Source organism: Malania oleifera, chromosome 4 (genome assembly GCF_029873635.1).
Source record: "Malania oleifera isolate guangnan ecotype guangnan chromosome 4, ASM2987363v1, whole genome shotgun sequence".
Lineage (NCBI taxonomy): Eukaryota > Viridiplantae > Streptophyta > Magnoliopsida > Santalales > Ximeniaceae > Malania > Malania oleifera.
The window spans coordinates 27,352,230-27,371,393 of record NC_080420.1 but is presented as its reverse complement, the minus strand read 5'-3'; the positions used below and the strand labels follow the sequence as shown (position 1 = coordinate 27,371,393).

Genomic DNA, 19,164 nt, shown 5'->3' with positions numbered 1-19,164 from the left:
TCTTTTTATGGAGGACCCTTGCCCGTCTAGAATTAGCAAAAGGTGTTCTACCTATTCCTACCCAACCCATTCTTTCTTTGGAATATTTTTGTGCCTTGAGGAGGACTCTAATAGGAGGAAGGGTTGTGGGTTTAGTTGTGAGGGTGCTGAGGAGACAATCTAGACCAATTTAAACTCCTTGGGGATCTAGGGTTGGAGCTTTTAGATCATGTTGGAAACTCGGTGAAGATGGGCCTTAGTCCTAGGACTTATGAGAGGAGGAAAAAGAAAGTTCCATAAGAGCTTAAAAATATGGTTTCTTTTATTAATTACGAGTGCAGAAAAGTAGTTTTTTTTTTTTGGGGGGGGGGGGGGGGGGGTTAAGTGAGTTAAATTATGAAGCTTGTTAGCTGGAATGTAAGAGGACTAGGGGAGCTTAGGAAGAGGAGTTTGATAAAGGAAGTCTTGGACAAATACTCTCCGGATATTGCCCTCATCAAGGAGAATAAACTAGAAAAGGCTGATTTGGGGGGGTGTTAGGAGTATTTGGAGGGGCACAGTAGGGAGTGGGAATTTTTAACCTCACGAGGTGCTTTTGGTGGCATCCTAGTTATGGGGGATTCTCAAAATATTTCCAAATTGGACACTTTGTTGGGTTTTCTCTCCCTTTCTATGTTATTCGAAGCGAGAGGATGGGGTCAATGGTGGGTTTTTTCTGGGTATGAGCCTACTAGACCAATTCTTAGGAGTTCTTTTTGGGAGGAGTTTTATTATGTTTTTGGTTTCTGCTCCCCTAGGTGGATCGTGGGAGGTGATTTTGATGCAGTGAGATTTCCTAGCAAGAAGAAAAGGGGTGGTAGAGTAATAGCTAGCGTGCATAATTTTGATTTGCTTATCAGGGACTCCGTTTTAAAAGATATTCCATTGTGGAATGCTCCGTTTATTTACTTGGTTTGTAGGGGGGGTGGGGGTTAGAGCGGTGGCTAGCAGACTTGAAAGGTTTTTGTTTTGCAGTGAGTGGGAGGATGAATTTCCAATCCTCTCTTATTGTATTCTTCTTAGGACTACATCTGAACATTTTCCAATCTTGTTGGAATGTAGAAAGGTGTCTTGGGGTTTGGTGACATCAAAATTAGAAAATCAAACATTGATTATAAGGAGGTGTTTGGTGACATCAAAATTAGAAAATCTAACATCTTGAGTGATTTAACTTCACTGGATAGGAGGGAGCAGGATTGTAATCTTACAGATAGTGAGGAGATTAAGAGAGTTTCCTTGAAAAATGAGCTAGTAGAGATGATATTTAAGGAAATGAGGAGTTGGAGACCAAAGTCCAAATTCAAATGGGTTGAGGATGGTGATTGCAACTCTTCTTTCTTTCATAGACTAGCTAATAGGACAAGAAGTAAGAATTTGATTAGGGAGTTAGATGTTGGGGATGGGATAGTGTCTAATAATCAATGTCATATTACTTCTATTATCACCAATTTTTTTCTAGAACTTGTATTCAGAGGAGGATCACTGTAGGCTGATAATAAAGGGATTATAGATTGGAACCCTATATCTGCTGATCAAATGTGTTGGTTAGAGTGACCTTTTCATGAGGAGGAAGTTAGGGGGGTGGTTTTTGGGATGGAAAGGGATAAGGCTCCAAGCTCGAATGGTTTTAACATTGCTTTATTTCAAGAGTGTTGGGAAATAATAAAGGAGGACCTACTGAAAGTTTTTAGCAAGTTATTTGATAATGGAGTCCTTAGTAAAAGCATTAATTCCTCCTTTATAGCCTTGGTACTGAAGAAATTTAATTCTATTAAAGTGGAGGATTTTAGACCTATTAGTATTGTCTCTAGTGTGTATAAGATTATTACTAAAGTCTTAGCTAATAGGTTGAGTGCAGTGCTTGATGATACCATCTCTAGCGCTCAAAGTGCGTTTAAGGGGGGGGGGGGGGCAGGAGCAAATAGTGGATGCTATTTTAGTTGCCATTGAAGTGGTGGAGGATATTTGTAGGAATAAGAAGAGGGGCTTCGTCTCTAAACTAGATCTTGGGAAAACCTACGGTGAAGTGAGTTGGAGTTTCTTGGATAGAGTTTTGGCAAGAAAGGGTTTTGGTGTGTGTTTGTGTCATTGGATTAGGGGTTCTTTGTTTAATGTGTGGTATTTAGTAATTGTGAATGGTGAGCCTAAATCTTGGTTTGGTGCTTCGTGGGGTATTAGGCAGGGAGACCCTTTATCCCCTTTTTTGTTTGTCCTTGTAGCAGATGTCCTAAATAGGATGGTGAATAGAGCAGTAGAGAGGGGTTTGCTTAGAGGTCTAGAAGTGGGGAGAGAGGGTGCGGTGGCATCACATCTCTAGTTCACTAGTGACACCATCATCTTTTTGGATGAACACGGTCTTCGAGAGGGTGTCTGGGCTCAAAATCAATATGGGGAAGAGTGGTTTAGCGGCTATGAATGTGCCAGTCAAGCATGTCAAGGAGCGGGCTAACGAAGTGTGATGTGGTATATTGGATTGGCCTTTGACTGACTTAGGTGTCTCTTTGGGGATAACCCTAGAGCTGCAGATTTTTGGAACCTAGTAGTGGAAAGGGTGAGGAAGAGATTAGATGGTTTGAAGGGAGTCCTTGTCTCTCTTTGGGGTAGAACTACTTTGATTCAGGCTTGTCTTGCTAGCATCCCTTTATATTTTTTTGTCTATTTTTAAGGTTTCGGTGGGAGTTTCTAGCAAGCTGGAGAGGATTGTGAGAGAGTTTTTGTGGTTCGGCGGGGGTAGTCATCGAGACCATCTAGTGAGTTGGAATGATGCTTGTAGATCTAAAAAGGAGGGGGATTTAGGTCTTGGCAAGTTGGTGTCTAAAAACACTGCTTTTCTAGCTAAATGGCTAAGACTCCCTTTAGGGAGTTTCCATTTCTCATATCTATCCTTGTTCCACCCCTCACACTAAACTTGAGGCGGGGAGGGGTTCTCATACTCATTTTTGGAAAGGCCCTTGGTTTTGAAATGCACCAATTTCTACTTCTTTCCCTCGTCTCTTTCATTTAAGTTCTAAACAAATTGAAGCCATTTCTTTTTTTGTTGGTGAATTGAGTAGCCCTTAGGTTTCCTGGAATCTTCATTTTTGAAGGCCTCTAAACGATAGGGAGATGGTGGAATTGCCATCTCTATTATCTTTATTGAGTGGGAGTAACCTTTCTTTAGGGCGGGATATTTGTTCTTGGCCTTTGGACTAGTCAGGAATGTTTTCTTGCGAATCTTTTTTTGAATTTTTGATTCATTCCAATTCTTCTTTCTCGTTATGCTCTACTATTTGGAAGGCTATAGGTTCCCCCTAAAATAAAGGCTTTCACTTTGTTGGTTGTGCTTAATAAGATAAATACTAATAACTTGTTGCAAATTACAAGACCTATGATAGCTCCCTCTCCCAATGTATGTGTTCTCTATTACAAGAACTTTGAGACAACTTCTCCCCTTCTTTTGCAATGTGAATTTTCTTGGAGTATATGGAATATGCTTTTTGGCGTTGTGGGAGAAAGCTGGGTTTGTCCTCCCTCAGTGGAAGACTTTTAGAAATATCCTTTTCAGGCTTTGGTAGAAGAAAAGATAGGGTACTTTATGGAAGTTTGACTTTTTTTTAGTATTATGGGGTTTATGGTTGGAACATAACACTCGGATATTTTCTAGGAAAAAATTAAACTAGATGCTGTTTTGTGGAAAAAAAAAAGTATTTTACCATTTATAGGCAGCCATTGAAGAGCCCAATTGGTTATTCTCTCTCTCACTTTATTTTTATTTTTATTATTTTTTATTTTTTTGATAAACAAAGAATTATATTGGAGAAAGAAACAAAAAGTACATCAAAAAGGGAAATAAAAACAAGGACAACAAGATATTCTTCCTTTACAAAAGGATAACAGCTATAGAAAATGGAGAACAATTACAAGACTACTCAATGAATCAGAAGGCCAAACATTCCCATTGTAAGTCTTCTAAAGATGTGTCGAAAGAAGCCATGTATTGAACACCATAGTGACACAAGAAACAAAACTTTGCTCCATCCACCATCTTCAAAATCAAAATGGCAATCAATTTCCATAAAAAAATTCACAAAACACCCAAAATTTATTGAAATCTTGAAATTTTAGCAAAATTTGTTGACATTTTAACTATAAAAGGAAATTTCCTTGGAAATCAAATTTGAGATTTAATACCCAAATTAAAAATTTTCTCTTAATTTATCTTCTTTATTTTATTGAAACTAAATATTATTCAACAACATTAACGAGCCTTAAGCCCCACTATGTGGGGTTGGCTATATGAATCCTCTTTTGCCAACTCACACAATTGAGGGCATTTCTTCAATTAACCTAATAACTATAAAATCTTTCCTCACAACTTCATTCCAAGTTATTTTAGATCTACTCCTTCCTCTTCTAGTAGCATTTACAATGAGTAGTTCGTTCCTCCTCACCAATGCACTAATTGGTGTACATTTCTAATGTCCAAACCATCTAAGTCTCTCCTCCCTTATCTTATCTTCTACCAATGCTATGCCTAATTTATTTCAAATATGTTCATTCCTTAATTTTTCCTTTAATTTTATACTACTTGTCCACCTTAGCATGCACATTTCCGCCACCTTTACTTGATGTTGTTATCTTAGCTGTCCAATATTCTGATCCATCAAGCATGATTAGTCTTATAGTTGTCCTATATAACTTTACTTTTAAATTTTAATTTTAATTTTACCCATCCTACTTTAACTCTATATACTACATCCTCTTCAATTTTTCCCTTCACTTGCATGATAGGTCCAAGATATTGAAATCGATTAGTACTGTTGATTTCTTGATGGTCAAGTTTAATCTCGTCTGCAATATTCCTCCTTACATGGCTGAAGTTACATTTCGTATTTTTTATCTTCTTTCTACTTATCTTGAAATCTCTAAAGTTGTTCTCTAAAGTTTTCACTTATATTCCGCCCCACTTATTTTCATCAATTGAAACAATACCATGTGCAAACAACATATAACATGGTACCTCATTTTGGATATTCCGAGTAAGTTCATCAATCCTTAAAGCAAACATATAGGGGCTTAAAGTGGGACCTTGATGTACACCTATTGTCATATGTTCTCTAGTCTCTCCTCTTGCAGTCCTAACATTAGTCGTTACTCTATCATAAATATCTTTAATAACATTAACATATCTATTGCATACTCTTTTCTTTTCTAAAACTCACCATAGGACTTCCCTGGTTACTCTATTATATGATTTTTCTAAGTCAATAAAGACCATATGCAAGTACCTTTTCTTTTCTTTAAACTTTTCCATTAATCTTCTTAGTAGGTAAATAGCTTCTGTTGTCGATCTTCCAAGCATAATACCAAATTGATTCTCTAAGATCCTTATTTTTGTTCTTATTCTTTGTTCAATTACCCTTTCCAAACAGTTTTATCTTATGACTCGTGAGTTTAATTCTGCTGTAGTTATTACAATTTTGAATATCACTTTATTTTTGTAAATAGGTATTGATGTACTTTTCCTCCATTCCTCTGGCATCTCTTTAGTTTCTATAATAATGTTGAATAGATTAGTTAACCATATGTTTCTTTTATCCCCTAAACAATTCCAAACTTCAATTAGGATGTTATTTGGACCTATCCCCACTTTTCATATTTTTTAAAGCCATCTTAACTTTAGTGACTCTAATTTTGTGAATAAATCTCAGATATTATGCCTTTTCCTCATTTGTCACTTCAAGATTTAAGCTTTCAATTTGGTTTTCATTAAACAACTTATTAAAGTTCTTTGTCACCCTAAATCTTTGCACTTTCTTTCTCTAGCTCTAACTAATTTATGTATGTCTCTTTCCCTTCTTTTGTCTCTTGTTTAGCATATAGATTATCATAAGCTCTATGTTTAGCTTCACTACTGGCCTTTTTTTTTTTTTTTTGCCTCTTTTCTGGCCTTTTTATGCTTTTCAGAGTTTTCTATATTCCTACAATTTTACCATGTTTTATACCAAATTCTTTGTCTTTACTGCTTTTTGGACATCTTGATCCCACCACTAGCTTTCTTTGTTGTCTAAGACTCTTCCGTTGAACTCACCTAGAATCTATTTCACTATCTTTTTAATAGAGTTAGCCATTCTACTATGCTAATTGTTCGCATCTACTTTATCCCTTATTGTCCAATCGTCTTCTTTGATAATTTAATCTTCAAAATACACTATTTTCTCCCTTCAGATCCCACAACAGAATCCTGTTGCATTGACTTATGAATGATGCAGCGGCAGCATCAAGGTTCTGCTGCCATGGAGAAATTAGAAGAGAAAAAGGTAGGGGCAGGGAGGAGAGAAGAGATACCAGTGGGAGACGTTCACTTCAATTCAAATTCATCAACAGCTAACTGCAGCATGGTTCTGTTTTTGGTGGTGTGGGTGTTGTTCCAGGATGCTCGCTGGAAAGTGATGTTCGAGATCTGGGGACATGACTGGAATTTATGAGAAGATCAGAAACTGCAGAACTGCTTTTCAATTTTTTTTAACTGAAATTCAGAAATATATATATATAAGAAGATGGGAGGTTGGAGGAGTTGCTGGACAGAAACTGCCAAGAGACAGCCACAGAATTCAGAAATGAGAGAGAGTTGAGAGTTATGGGAGAGAATTAAAGGGAAGAAGAAGAGGAGTAGAGAAACAGAGAAGAAGCAAAAGGGCAGAAGGCTGCTGGGCAGCAAAGGATTAGGGACAGGGCAGGAGATCAGAACAGAAAACCAGAGAACAAGAAGAGAAGAAAGAAGAAGCGGCAGCAGAGAGGGAGCAGAAGTTACAGAACAAAGGAGACAAGGAAAGAAGAAGAGGAGGAGGCGAAGCAGCAGCAGGGAGGGAGGGAGAAGTTACAGAGCAGGGGAGGAGAAGGAAAGAAAAAGTTGCAGCAGAGGGAGATGGAAGTTGCAGAACAGTGGGGGAAATGAAGAAGAGAAGAGGAGGGTGGAAGAAGAAGATTGAAACGAAAAGATGGGGGAATTGAAATGGAAGAAAGAGATTGTGGTTGGAGAAGGAAAGAAGAAGAGGAGGCGAAGCAGCAGCAGGGAGGGAGGAAGAAGTATCAGAATTGGGGAGGAGAAGGAAAGAAGAAGTTGCGGCAGAGGGAGATAGAAGTTGCAGAAGAGCGGGGGAAATGAAGAAGAGAAGATAAGGGGGGAAGAAGAAGATTGAAAAGAAAATATGGGGGAATTGAAATGGAAGAAAGAGATCATGGTTGGGCTCTGATACCAAAAGATGCAGAAGAAGCATCAAGGTTCTGCAGCCATGGAGGAATTAGAATAGAAGAAGGAAGGGGAAGGGAGGAGAGAGGAGATACCAAGGGGAAACTCACGTTCACTTCAATTCACATTCATCAATAACTGCCTACAATATTGCTTTCGTACACTATTTATAAGAAACCCTGTTTACATGAAATTACACCAAAAACCCTAAATTAACATTATGTTACAAATATGTCCCTATTTTACACAAATATTACAAAAAACCCCAAAATACACATAATCTTATACTAATTAATACTGAACACAGATAATAAACTACTAACTTAACCCCACAATTCCTTAGCCCAACTCTTCTTAAGTAGTCTCCAACATGGATCTTCCTTAGGTCTTACTTCTTGTCCTATATCAACTCTACCCAATGAAGCAGGGGGAGCATCAAGGTTCTGCAGCCATGGAGAAATTAGAAAAGAAGAAGGAAGGGGAAGGGAGGAGAGAGGAGATACCCAGGGGGGGGTGGGACTCACATTCACTGCAATTCAAATTCATCAACAACTAACTACAACATGGCTTTCACACTATTTATAAGAAAGCCTCTTTAAATGAAATTACACATAAACCCCTAAAACTACATTATGTTTTAATTTACAAATATACCCTTACTTTACACAAATATTACAAAAATGCCCCCAAAATACACAGTACTGTACTCATTAAACTAAATACATAATAAACTACTAATTAAACGCAACGATTATCAATCCAATTTTTCTTAAGTAGTCTCCAACATGTATCTTCCCAAGGTCTTGCTTCTTGTCCTACATCAGTTACTCTTTGTCTTCCATTTATTTGTGCAAATATCTAAAAATAAAACCCTGTCGTCAAGTCAAGCTTTCCCCTGGTATAACTTTACAATCCTTACAAGATAAACAATTCCCCTTCCTAGTTAAGGAAATATTTTTTGGATTTTATTTTGTTCACTCTTGAACATTATTAAGTGTTCCTCTCATTTCTTAAAGCAAGTATTCATTATGATAAGATCACATGACATGGCAAAATTTAAAATCATATCCCCAGGGGTTCATTTTTTATCTCCATTCTAACGATTATTTCAAGAAAGATATGGATACATTTTAGACTTATGAAATTTTATGAAAGTGAAAAAAAAACTATATTACCTACAGCATTTTGTTTGACTATTTATGTCTAACTTACTTTTGTTTTCGTAATTAATAATATTTAACTAATTTTTTAATTTTATTTATATTAATTTAATATTTTTAATATGATTATTATATTACAATTGTTGTACCTTGTGGATGGGCTTCTTGAGAGAAGGGAGGAGAATTTTTGTTGCCTGATGTTCTAGGAAGGCCTTAGAGAGGAGAACCAAGCAATTTCTAAGGAGCTCAAGCATGGATGGTGGAAGGTATTTTTATGGCTGAATGGATTCCTTGAACTAGTGGGAGTCCAGAGAGAGAATGTCATGTCAGTTAGAATGATCCATCTTGAAGAATGATTGAGGGTATTTATAGAGAAAGGGCAAAAGGTGTGAGATGTCGTCCTCCAATAAGAGAATGATATGCCACATCTCAATTAATGAAAAAGTGACAAATTATTGCGACAATGAGATAATGACACAATGAGGTGAGAGAAAATAAAAGGAAGTGTATGCCACAAGTGACACGTGGCACCTACTTGAATAACTTAGGAAAAGGCTATGGGGTCAATAATCCCTATAGTGAATCTTGATTCAAGCCTGCCAAACCAAGATTTCTAGAACATCCAAGATTGAGACTAGTAGCAATCTCACCATGTGTTCTATGGACAATCCTAGAAATGCATTACCAATATCAACGTCCTCCTATAAGAATGCAAACATAATGTAATTATAATTGATTTTATATGTGCACATACAAGTTTAAAGTTGGTTAATTCTACAATCGAAGGAAAGTTGTAACATAGTAACATCATCTATTTACACCATGCACGTATGCTGATGTATTTAATTTGTAAGTTTTTAGTTCTAAATCTTGCATTAGTATGTCTATTAACATTTTCTAGAGTTTCATGAAATAATTTCATGCTTTATTGCTAATTTCCATCATTTTAAAAATTGAAACCAAATCAATCGACATTGACATCAACATCAACATCAAATTTTCTCATTGAAATTTTCATACTTTTAAAGCCTCGGATTTCAGTCAAAATTGAAATTTGAGACCTTGTAACGAGTCTCTCCACTCCAAAAAAAGGGGAGACAAACAACTGGGCAACATGGGCCTTATTAGGTGTTTGCTTCTGAAACAAGTCATTGTTATTGATTTTCTCAAGGATCATAGTCCAAGTAAAAGCCTATAATTTTAAGGAACTTCAGCTTTCCAAATGAAAGAACAAAAGGCAAAAGGAATGACAGTAGAATCATGAATCAAATGAGAACATAAAGACTTGCAAGAATATTCCTCAGAGGAATCTAAGCTCCAAACTTTTTTATCACTCCCCAAATGGACATGAAAAGAATTAGATCCATTAGCCAATAGGGCAAGCTCATTAATCTCTCGTTAAGATTGCTGATAAATGCAAATCCCAAAAATATCCACCCTTTTGAAAAAAGGAGGAAAGCAAGAAATGGGAGTATCTTGAAGAGTAGATTACCAAAAACATTGAGGATACACAAGAGCCAAAGCTGCCTCCCCAATCCAATGATCCTTCCAAAAACGAATTCTCTCCCTATTACTAACTTTGTAATGGGCATTAGGAAAGAAAGAATGATGAATTTGAGACACAAATTTCCGAGGACTTGAATACATAATATCAACTCACACTTTAGCATCCTACCCATTTTGTGGAAGTCAAATTTACTACAAGTGACCTTATGCCAAAGAGAATTAAGTTCCAAAGGAAACTATCATAACCATGGTCTTCAATTTCCACGAAATTGTCAAAATTTCAGATTTTCGTCACCCTCGAAATTGAAATGGCAGTCAATGTCCATCTTGCATAATTTCCGTCAAAATCTCAACAAATCATCCAAAATTTATCGAAATCTCGAAATTTTAGTGAAACTTGTCGAAATTTGAACTACGCAATGAAATTTCCTAGAAATTCAAATGAGGGATTTAGGAGTGAAATGAAAATTCTCTTTTAATTTATTTTATTTATTTTTATCGAAACGAAATGATTATTATAAGTGCTTTTGAAATTATATGAAAAATTAAACTTACAACAACATTTTATTTAACCATTCATTTCTAAATTATCATTATTTGTATAATAAATAATATTTAAAAGATTTATGAATTTTATTTGTATTAACTGATTCACTAAATATGTTTAATGTACATTATCTTACGAATATGTTTGACGCACATGTTATATTACGACTTCTCCACCTTATACACAGCATAGATGTATTTACTTGTAATATATTAGTCCTAAAACTTACATTATTATGTCTATCAATCATTTCTAAAGCTTCATAAAAAAATACCATGTTTTACTAATGATTTCCATTATTTTTTCAAATCAAAATCGAAACTGACATCGAAATCGAAATTTTTGTTGAAATTTCCATACTTTTGGATTTTCGAAATTTGAGTCGAAATCAAAATTTAAGACCTTGGTCATAACCACATCCACAAGGAAATGCTATTAGACACCAATTTGCCTAGACCCAATCCTCCCTTCCTTTTAGACGTGCGTAGAGTTTCCCAACTTACTAGATGGTCCCTGTCCCATTTACCTACTCTTGATCCCTAAACTTGCTCACAACTTCTCTAATCTCGTGCTAGTGCTGCTAGAATTTTAAAAGGGAAAAATAATATAGAGGAATGGAGGATAGGCATGCTAAATAAGAGTAATACAACCCCTAAAGTGAATAGCTCCTTTCCACCCAACATCCTAGCAACTCTCTCAAAAACCAGGCCCTAAAATGAATCAGCAGTAGGATTACCTCCTAACTTAGCAAAACTTGCAAACTTAGCAAAATAATTTGAATCAGCCTATTCCCACTATACCATTCTCAGAAAATCTTATTCTTAACCCTTGCACATTTTCAAACAGCTGCAAATGGTTAGCACATTTAGAAACTGTCCATCATTCTCTAAAAGAAAGAGAATAGTACGATGTGCAAATTAAAGATGTGAGCCCATAACTCTGAGAAACCTCAGCTAACCTGATCATAAGCTTTTTCAAAATCCAATTTCAAAACTGGACTCTTCTTTTTTCTTCTAATCGCATCTTCTACCACCTCTTTTGCCATCACATTGCATCTAGAATCTGCCTATCTCACCATGTCTGTAGCCCACTCAGATAAAACTTTAGTCAAGATCTTATAAACACTAGTCAACAATTGATTGGCGTAAAATCATTAACTCTAATAGTGCAGTCACTTTTAGGCATCAGGATAATAAAAAAATTGAGTTAATACTCCTACCTTCCACCTCATTATATAAAAATTTATAAGAAACTTTGAAAAGATCTTCAAAAAAACCCAAGTCTTAAAAAAACTCATCATAAACTCTATCTGTCCTGAGGTGCCTTATGAATATCCATCTTGAACACTGCACTGGCAACTCTTTTTTTTTTCTTTTATATAGCAGAAAAAGATTTCATCAATAGGAAGATAGTTTACATGAGGGATAATGAGAACTCCCAAAAAAGTCTGGAGCAAACCAGAAAAAAGCAATTAATACATACCAAAAAATAAAAGATCAGCATGCCAATAGGTTCCTACAATCTCTATGTAACTTGTGGAAACTAATTCCTCTTAAAAAACCTAGCCAGCACACCACTGTGAGGCCAAATACTGAATTTTATCCCAAACCAGCACCCGATTGAATTTCTTCCCTTTGAATATCCTTGCATTATGCTCCAACCATAACCTCTATAAAACTGCAAGTATTCCACACTTCCATAGGACTGCCTTATCCTTTCTCCTACCAGAGCCTGTGAAAGAAATAGCTAACAATTCACCAACCGTAGAAGGGCATAACCAGCTCTTTCCAGAAATAACAAAAAGCATATTCAAAATTCTCCAAGTTAACAGTTCAAAGAAGATGAGAGCTGTCTCAAAATTTTTATTATAGAGCAGAGCACACATACATTGGGAGAGCAAGCCTTCAAAGGTCTCTTAATCTGCAGCAAGTTATTAGTATTAATTTAATTGAGTGCAACCAACCAAGTGAAAGCCTTAATTTTTGGAAGAGCCTTGGTCTTCCAGATGAAACGATAGAGTGGGAAAGAAGAACTGGAGTGAGTTGGGAGTTCAAAAAAAGATTACTAGAAAACACTCTTGACTGATCCAAAGACCAAGAGCAAACATCCATCCCTGAGGAAAGATTACTCCCTTTCAATAGAGATAATAAAAAAGAAAACTCTACCAACTCCCTATCATTAAGAGATCTCTTAAAATGGAGATCCAAAGAAACCAATGGGCTACTTAAATCCAAAGATGTGGCTCTATTTTTCTTTGAGCTCAGTCGAAATAGATGAGGGAATGAAGTGGATAAGGATGCATTACCCAGCCAAGGGTCTTTCCAAAAACAGATCCAAGAGCGGTAATCTCCTCCTTAAAGAGCCTTTCTAACCTCTCTGCTTTGTTTGTTGATATAGGGCACCAATCCAACGCCTCAAAACCATAGCTATTCCCTTATATTTACATGAAACAGGTTCCTATAAAATTCAGTAATCATACCTGCAACACAATTAGGATTTCTCCAACTCTTCTATAAAATTCTTTACCATTCGCTACCCTGTGAAAGAGTCTTGTGTTGCAATCCCCGTCCTTAACCCAATCTGTTCTAGACATCTGCCTTTAGCTCACCTCTTCTCTCAAAAGAATTTGTTCAAACTCTTGGATAATTGTACTCCTCTGCCAGCTACTTCTTCTGAGAGTCGCCATCCCCCCCCCCCCCCCCTTTTCTTGTCTATCTATGACACTTCCTAAAGAATCATTTTTTTTTTCTTATAAAAATAGCACCGAAACCTCCACCTTCCAGATTTTGGAGTTTTTCTGTCATAAACTTCAACCTTTTCATTAAACAAAACCCCTTCCAACCTTTCATAATGCATTCACTTAAATCCTAGCCAAGTTCCACAAATCAGAGCATGTCAACCGCATATTCTCAAATCGAAACAAAGCTGCATGTCACTTTGTAGAGATTCAAGTACTAATATGGGTAAATATTAGATATCACTCAGGGAAGCACTTCTTGAGTTAAGCCAAAAAAGGCATTGTCCCATACTATAGTGAAGGAAAACCTATAATTCCTGGTTTAGTGAACTGACTTCAAGAAGTGACTCACACAGGCCCCACCAGCTCTGTTGTGTCGTGCTGATCATATGCCAGAAATTAGTGTGTAATCTTAATGGTGCAACCTTGTCTTGGAGAGTGATGGTGGCTTTCCCTCCAAAAAATATGTGTCTGTGATCTCTATCATTCAACAACGTAGTGATCAAGTGCAAGGCAATCCTGAGAAACCCAACCCTTGAGCTGTCTCCAGAATTAATACAGTGCATTCATGGAATAATTTTATGTGTTAATCTGCATATAGAATACGCTGTATGTGGTCAACAAGTTGGAATGCCCATACATGCTCAGATTGATGTTGACATGCCCAATTAACAATTGATTGGAGGGCCTTTGATTCATCCATGCACATAATTAAGAGATGACAATTAAATTAATGATATGAAATGGAAATTACAAAACAATGATGGATTAAAATAGTTATTTAGAGAACAAAAATTTCATGGATAAATAGTTATCATAACATCAATGCGAAAAACTTGCTCAATGGTCTTGGACATTGTGAGCAATTGTGACCTTCCTTGCGATTGCCACATTTGATGTTCAATATTTTGACATCAGAGGGGTCTGTGTCTTTTTGATGAAACCTTCTGAGAGGTCAATGTATTTTTCCCTTTATTTTAAGTTACAAATCAATCCAAACTTATTTTCCCCATTGTTGAGTTAGTGTAAAGTGGCAAAATCCAGCATGTATGATAACAGCTGCTACTCTGTAGACATGTAAGTGTTGAAAAACCGGTAGCAATTTGCTTATGGTACTCAGTTGAAATTCATAAAAAGTATCTTATGAATTATGAGTTCAAATTGCATCATGTTTAGCAGAAAGATATTCCGTGCTTATTATCAGATTACTTACAAACTTCATGTGGGGCTAATAGTTTTCACTTGCCCCAATGTAGCGGTGCATCCTTTGGGCCAATTAGCGGATTTAAATTCTTATGGTTGGCCCACAAAGCAATATATTGTGGTACTGTAACATGGAAGTTTAATCAGAGTATAATTATTATCTTTCTCAAAGATTTTTTGCTAGGTACATCTGGGACTATCAGTATATGTATTTTCTATTGGTTCCTACTGACTAGCTGCACTTGATCAGTTAATGCGTTTTGAATTGCATCGTACCCTCTGTCTTGAACTGTTATTCAAAATATGAACACAGATATTAGATCGGCTGATTTTTTATTTTTTATTTTTTTTGCTACTCAGGTATAACACTTTCTCACCCGATATTGTGAAGAAACTGCCTAAAACAGACCTTGCTGAGGAGGTGAACTTGACATTTTTCTGTTCCATTTGTGTGGGCTAAAGTTCTAGTTCTCAGTCCTCTTAACTCTCTTTCTACTTGCACGCTTCACATGCTCTAATGAATCAATATTAAATTGAATTTTTTTTTATACCACTATGGTAGGCAATTAGTGTTAACTGGCATGCTTATTTCCATGTAGTTTGGAAGATAGGGCATGAGTTTTACTCCTAGTGATTTCATTGTTCATGCGGACTTCTTGTCGTTTGATCCTCCAACCCAATGCCACTACACCCGTGGCAGGCTAGGGTCAAGCTAGGGCTCAACCATCTTAAGAGAGCAACTTTGGCTCCATGGTGGGCCCATGGCGCACTCGGTATTGGTTTTCCTAGCAGGTAGGAGCTACTATGGCCATGCCCATGGGAGGTGTCCTGCTGTTCACGCCTTCCTACCCCATTTCTAACCTATATGTAGAATTATCTTATACACTACTATTGAGCCCATGTGAGACTGCGAAAGAGGATCTTCACCATCAGATCAAAATTTCATCTGGGTCCCATCATGCAAATGAAAATTTTGTGGCCTATCCAACCATAGGACAATACCCAATGAAGGCATTCAAAGAATAAAAAATATGTTAACAAACGACCTAAAAGTTCTGGAAAAAAAATTTTCAAAATTTTAATTGCCTCGACTTAAATGTTGCTGAGATTGGATTAGACTCAAATTTTATTTAGACAAATTACTAGGTAAAGTTTCAATTTAATATTTGAAATTCCTTCACTTGGTCCCAAATGCTGCAAAAAAAAGTGTAAGACCATTAAACTGGGTTCATTCCTGCTATTGTACCTTGCTATTGCCATGTATAATATTCTTGGTACTTCTCTTTACAGATTTGGAGATTACAAGCAGCACTCTCTGAACAGACTGAAATCACAAAATATAGCCAGCAGGAGTATGAAAGCCTGCAAAATGTATACAACTTTGACAGTCTTCTAGAGATTAAATGTGTGATTTACTGATTTCCTGCTGTATGATAGTCCTGTCCCATAACTGCAACTATAATTTCCTGCTTCATTCAGATTTTGAATTGGTTATCAAGAATGACACTGCATGGTTTCCTTGTCCAATTTTGGTGTCACAGTTTTTCATGTGGACCGGGATACCAAGTGTGGGTGTATGCAAGTCTTTTGTAGTCAACAAGGTGGGATGCACAGACCTTAGTTGACTAGAAAATTTTAAGCTCAAAATTAGCACAAACTCAGTTGATCTTATAATTGTAAAGTCAATTGAGTCATCAGTGTTCTCTTAAACTTGAGCTCGACACAATTGAGCTCAATGTGGTTATAATCTAATACTAGATATATCTATGAAAGGAAAATATATAAAATATATAATATCAAAGACATGTCTAAATTTATTACTTACACTATATAAATATAGTAAATAATAAATGCTCCATTAGGCTTGCGAGAAACTTGAACTTGACTCACCAAGTTACTCGAGTCGCCTGAGCTCGACTCAAACTTAAGTAAAGTTGAGCTTGAGTAGCTCAGGACCCAGCTTGGCTCACACCCCCAGTATAAAAGTTTCAGATGTGGTTGCATATTTAGATTAAACTGCTATGACACAAGGATGAGATTGATTCTAATTCCAATTTCTTTTCTCTTATAGCCTTGCCTTCAAGGCTAAACGAAGTGCAAGTGTAAATGCCTCCTGACTGTGGCTAAGTTGCTTGGATAGAAATGTATGTGCAAACAAGTACATACAAAAAATAAAATAAAATAAAATAAAAGCGATTCTCCTGCAGAACTTATGAGGTAGAAAATTTGTTACTCTCCCTTTATTATTGAGATCTCTCCACTGGGCATGAGTCCTACAGGAGGCATGTTAGCCTCTTGTATATCCATATCAATACCTATATGGTGCCTGTATGACATTGTATCCTTGTAGCTTTGGTTATCGTTAGATAAGGGAGGTCTCATGATCTGAAATTCTGGATCTGATCAATTTAATAAATTTTTTGCTATTCTGCTGTCTTTTTCTTCCCTTTTTTCGCTCTTCTGTGGTTATTTATATTTTTTATTTGTATAATTTTTTTATTTATTTCTCTTTTCTCTTTTGGTTGCGGGCTTGGTTGGGCGCTGGGTTGGTGAGGATGGCTGTCTTGTGATGTAAAATTTGATTATGAAGAACTTAATCCATCTTCCGTTTGCTCTTTTTAAATTTCTTTCTAGTACACACTCGAGGGACCTATTACGGTGCTCACATGTCAATTTGTTGGTTTATCAGGAGAAAGTCCTATGTAGAGTTTGCTTTGAAGAACACATAAACATTGTCCTGCTTCCATGCAGGCATCACATCCTTTGCAGGTATGCGTCTCCCATTTTCCCTAACTTTTATTCCCCCTACATTAGGTTTGGTTTGCAGAACGGAATGAGATAGGAAAGGAATGGAACGAAAATTTGAATGAAAGGCATGATGATATCAAGGGATAAATTCAATTCCATTCCTCTCGATCCCATTCCATTCCTATATGCCAAACATGCAGTTAATGTGAGCTGCCCAGCCTCTTTTTGGGCTGGTACTACAGAACTCAGTCATATGGGGGCAATCTCACTCAACTGCATCGTGATTAACTTGAAAATAAATAGGCTATGCATTGGTTTGATCTTTTCTATACATTCTGGACTGAGACCACGAGGCACTGGTGGGCGAGCAGCTTCTCCCTCCCTCAATGAACATCTTTTTGTTTTTCCTAGTAGTACAAAGCAATGTTTATGCATTGGTTTATGGTTGCCGCTTCTATAATGGAATGGCAGACTTATTTTTATGCTGATTTTGGTTGTCCCAGTACCTGCTGTGAGAAGTGTAAAAAGTGCCCCATCTGCCGTGTTTCTATTGAGGAACGCATGCCTGTTTATGATGTGTAGAGCTTCTACAGCACGTTTCCTCCAGAACTCCACATTGCTGCCTGCTGCCTGCTGCCTGCTGCGAGTGATGGTTACTGTAGCAAGTATGATTTCTCCCAGCGGTGTTTGCACCTTATCGAGAATTGTAAATATAATATATGACTTTTCTCTGAAGCTTCACTGATAGGCGTGAAAAAATGAGGCAGTTTTGAGGCTGCTTTTGGTAGAAGGAAAGTGGATGGAAAGTTCCTTTTTTGTTTGGTCCCTGAGAAATTGAGGAATGAAATGAAAGAAAAAAGGTGTTTTTTCCCCCCTTTTCAAAATCAATCACTTCAAATGTGGGAACAAGGGAAATAGGTAGGAGGTTTCATTCGTGGTGAGTGATGACTAAAACAGGCCTTATGAAATTGTTGAAATTGTCTCTATCCACTATCTTCAAAATTGATGACGGCCGTTAATTTTTGTTTTGCAAAATAAATTTGAAAAGCCATTTTAAAATTTTCCAAATAAGAAGTTTAATGCTTTAATAAAGTTTCTTGAAATCTTGACAAAAATAATTTTTTCTTGAAATTGAATTCTAAGGTTGTAAATTTTCAAATGAAAGACCTTGAATTTGAATTTGGATTTGAAGTTGTATTGGATTTGGATAAGATAAAGTAAAAGTGATATTGAAATTTGTTCACATTTTCTAAATATAAATATAAATCTAAGGAGAGAAAATGTTGTGATAATAAAAATCAAGATTGATACATTTAGGATAGGAATAAAATTTTATGTAGAATATAACTTAAGAGATTATTGCAATGTTTTTTATTTGAAGATGTATCATATGGTTCATGCTTTCTAGTTAATAACATTTAATTTTTGTATTGGATGTCCAGCATGTGATCAATGTGCTTTATTACAATATTCATATTTAAATATTGTATTATTATGTTTATTAATAGTCTATGTGTTGCGTGAATGAATGCCGAAACTATCATGTAGTGCAACAAGCACTATGAATAATGCGAAAATATACACAGATTAAGGAAAGCAGGAAAACATACATAATTTAACGTGGTTCGACAGAATGCCTGTCTATAGGAGCAAGTGGTAACTAAAATATACTATCTATCAAAATGAGGGTTACAACATTGTATTTATGCTAATCCTACACATAGAAAGAGATTAAGAAAATTTCCAAATACACTTTTATCAATTTTCATAGGATTTGTCTCCATATCACCAACCTATTGATCTTCTCAATTCAAATTTCAAAAACAACGTTGAACAAAATCATTGACAGTTTCTTTCCTAATTAGCTTCTGCCTGAAATCATCGATGTAATCGTTGATGCATGATGCAAATCATCGATAGTTTTCTTCCTATTTTGGCTTTTGAAAGAAACTGTTGACATACTAAGCAAGCCGTTGATGGTTATTTTTCAAACTAACTTCCTTGTTTTTCCTCA

At 36.2% G+C, this 19,164-nt stretch overlaps 1 protein-coding gene across 1 annotated transcript in view; it reads left to right on the top strand.

Moving 5' to 3' along the window:
• LOC131153560 (uncharacterized) overlaps positions 1 to 18,034 on the top strand; it is a 78,256-nt gene extending 60,222 nt beyond the window's left edge. Inside the window, exons 11-14 of the mRNA XM_058105948.1 lie at positions 14,763 to 14,823; positions 15,693 to 15,773; positions 17,092 to 17,171; positions 17,654 to 18,034. Coding sequence (XP_057961931.1) covers positions 14,763 to 14,823; positions 15,693 to 15,773; positions 17,092 to 17,171; positions 17,654 to 17,732 — 301 coding nt within the window. The 3' untranslated portion in view covers positions 17,733 to 18,034. The remainder of the gene's footprint in view (positions 1 to 14,762; positions 14,824 to 15,692; positions 15,774 to 17,091; positions 17,172 to 17,653) is intronic.
• Positions 18,035 to 19,164: the final 1,130 nt, after the last annotated feature.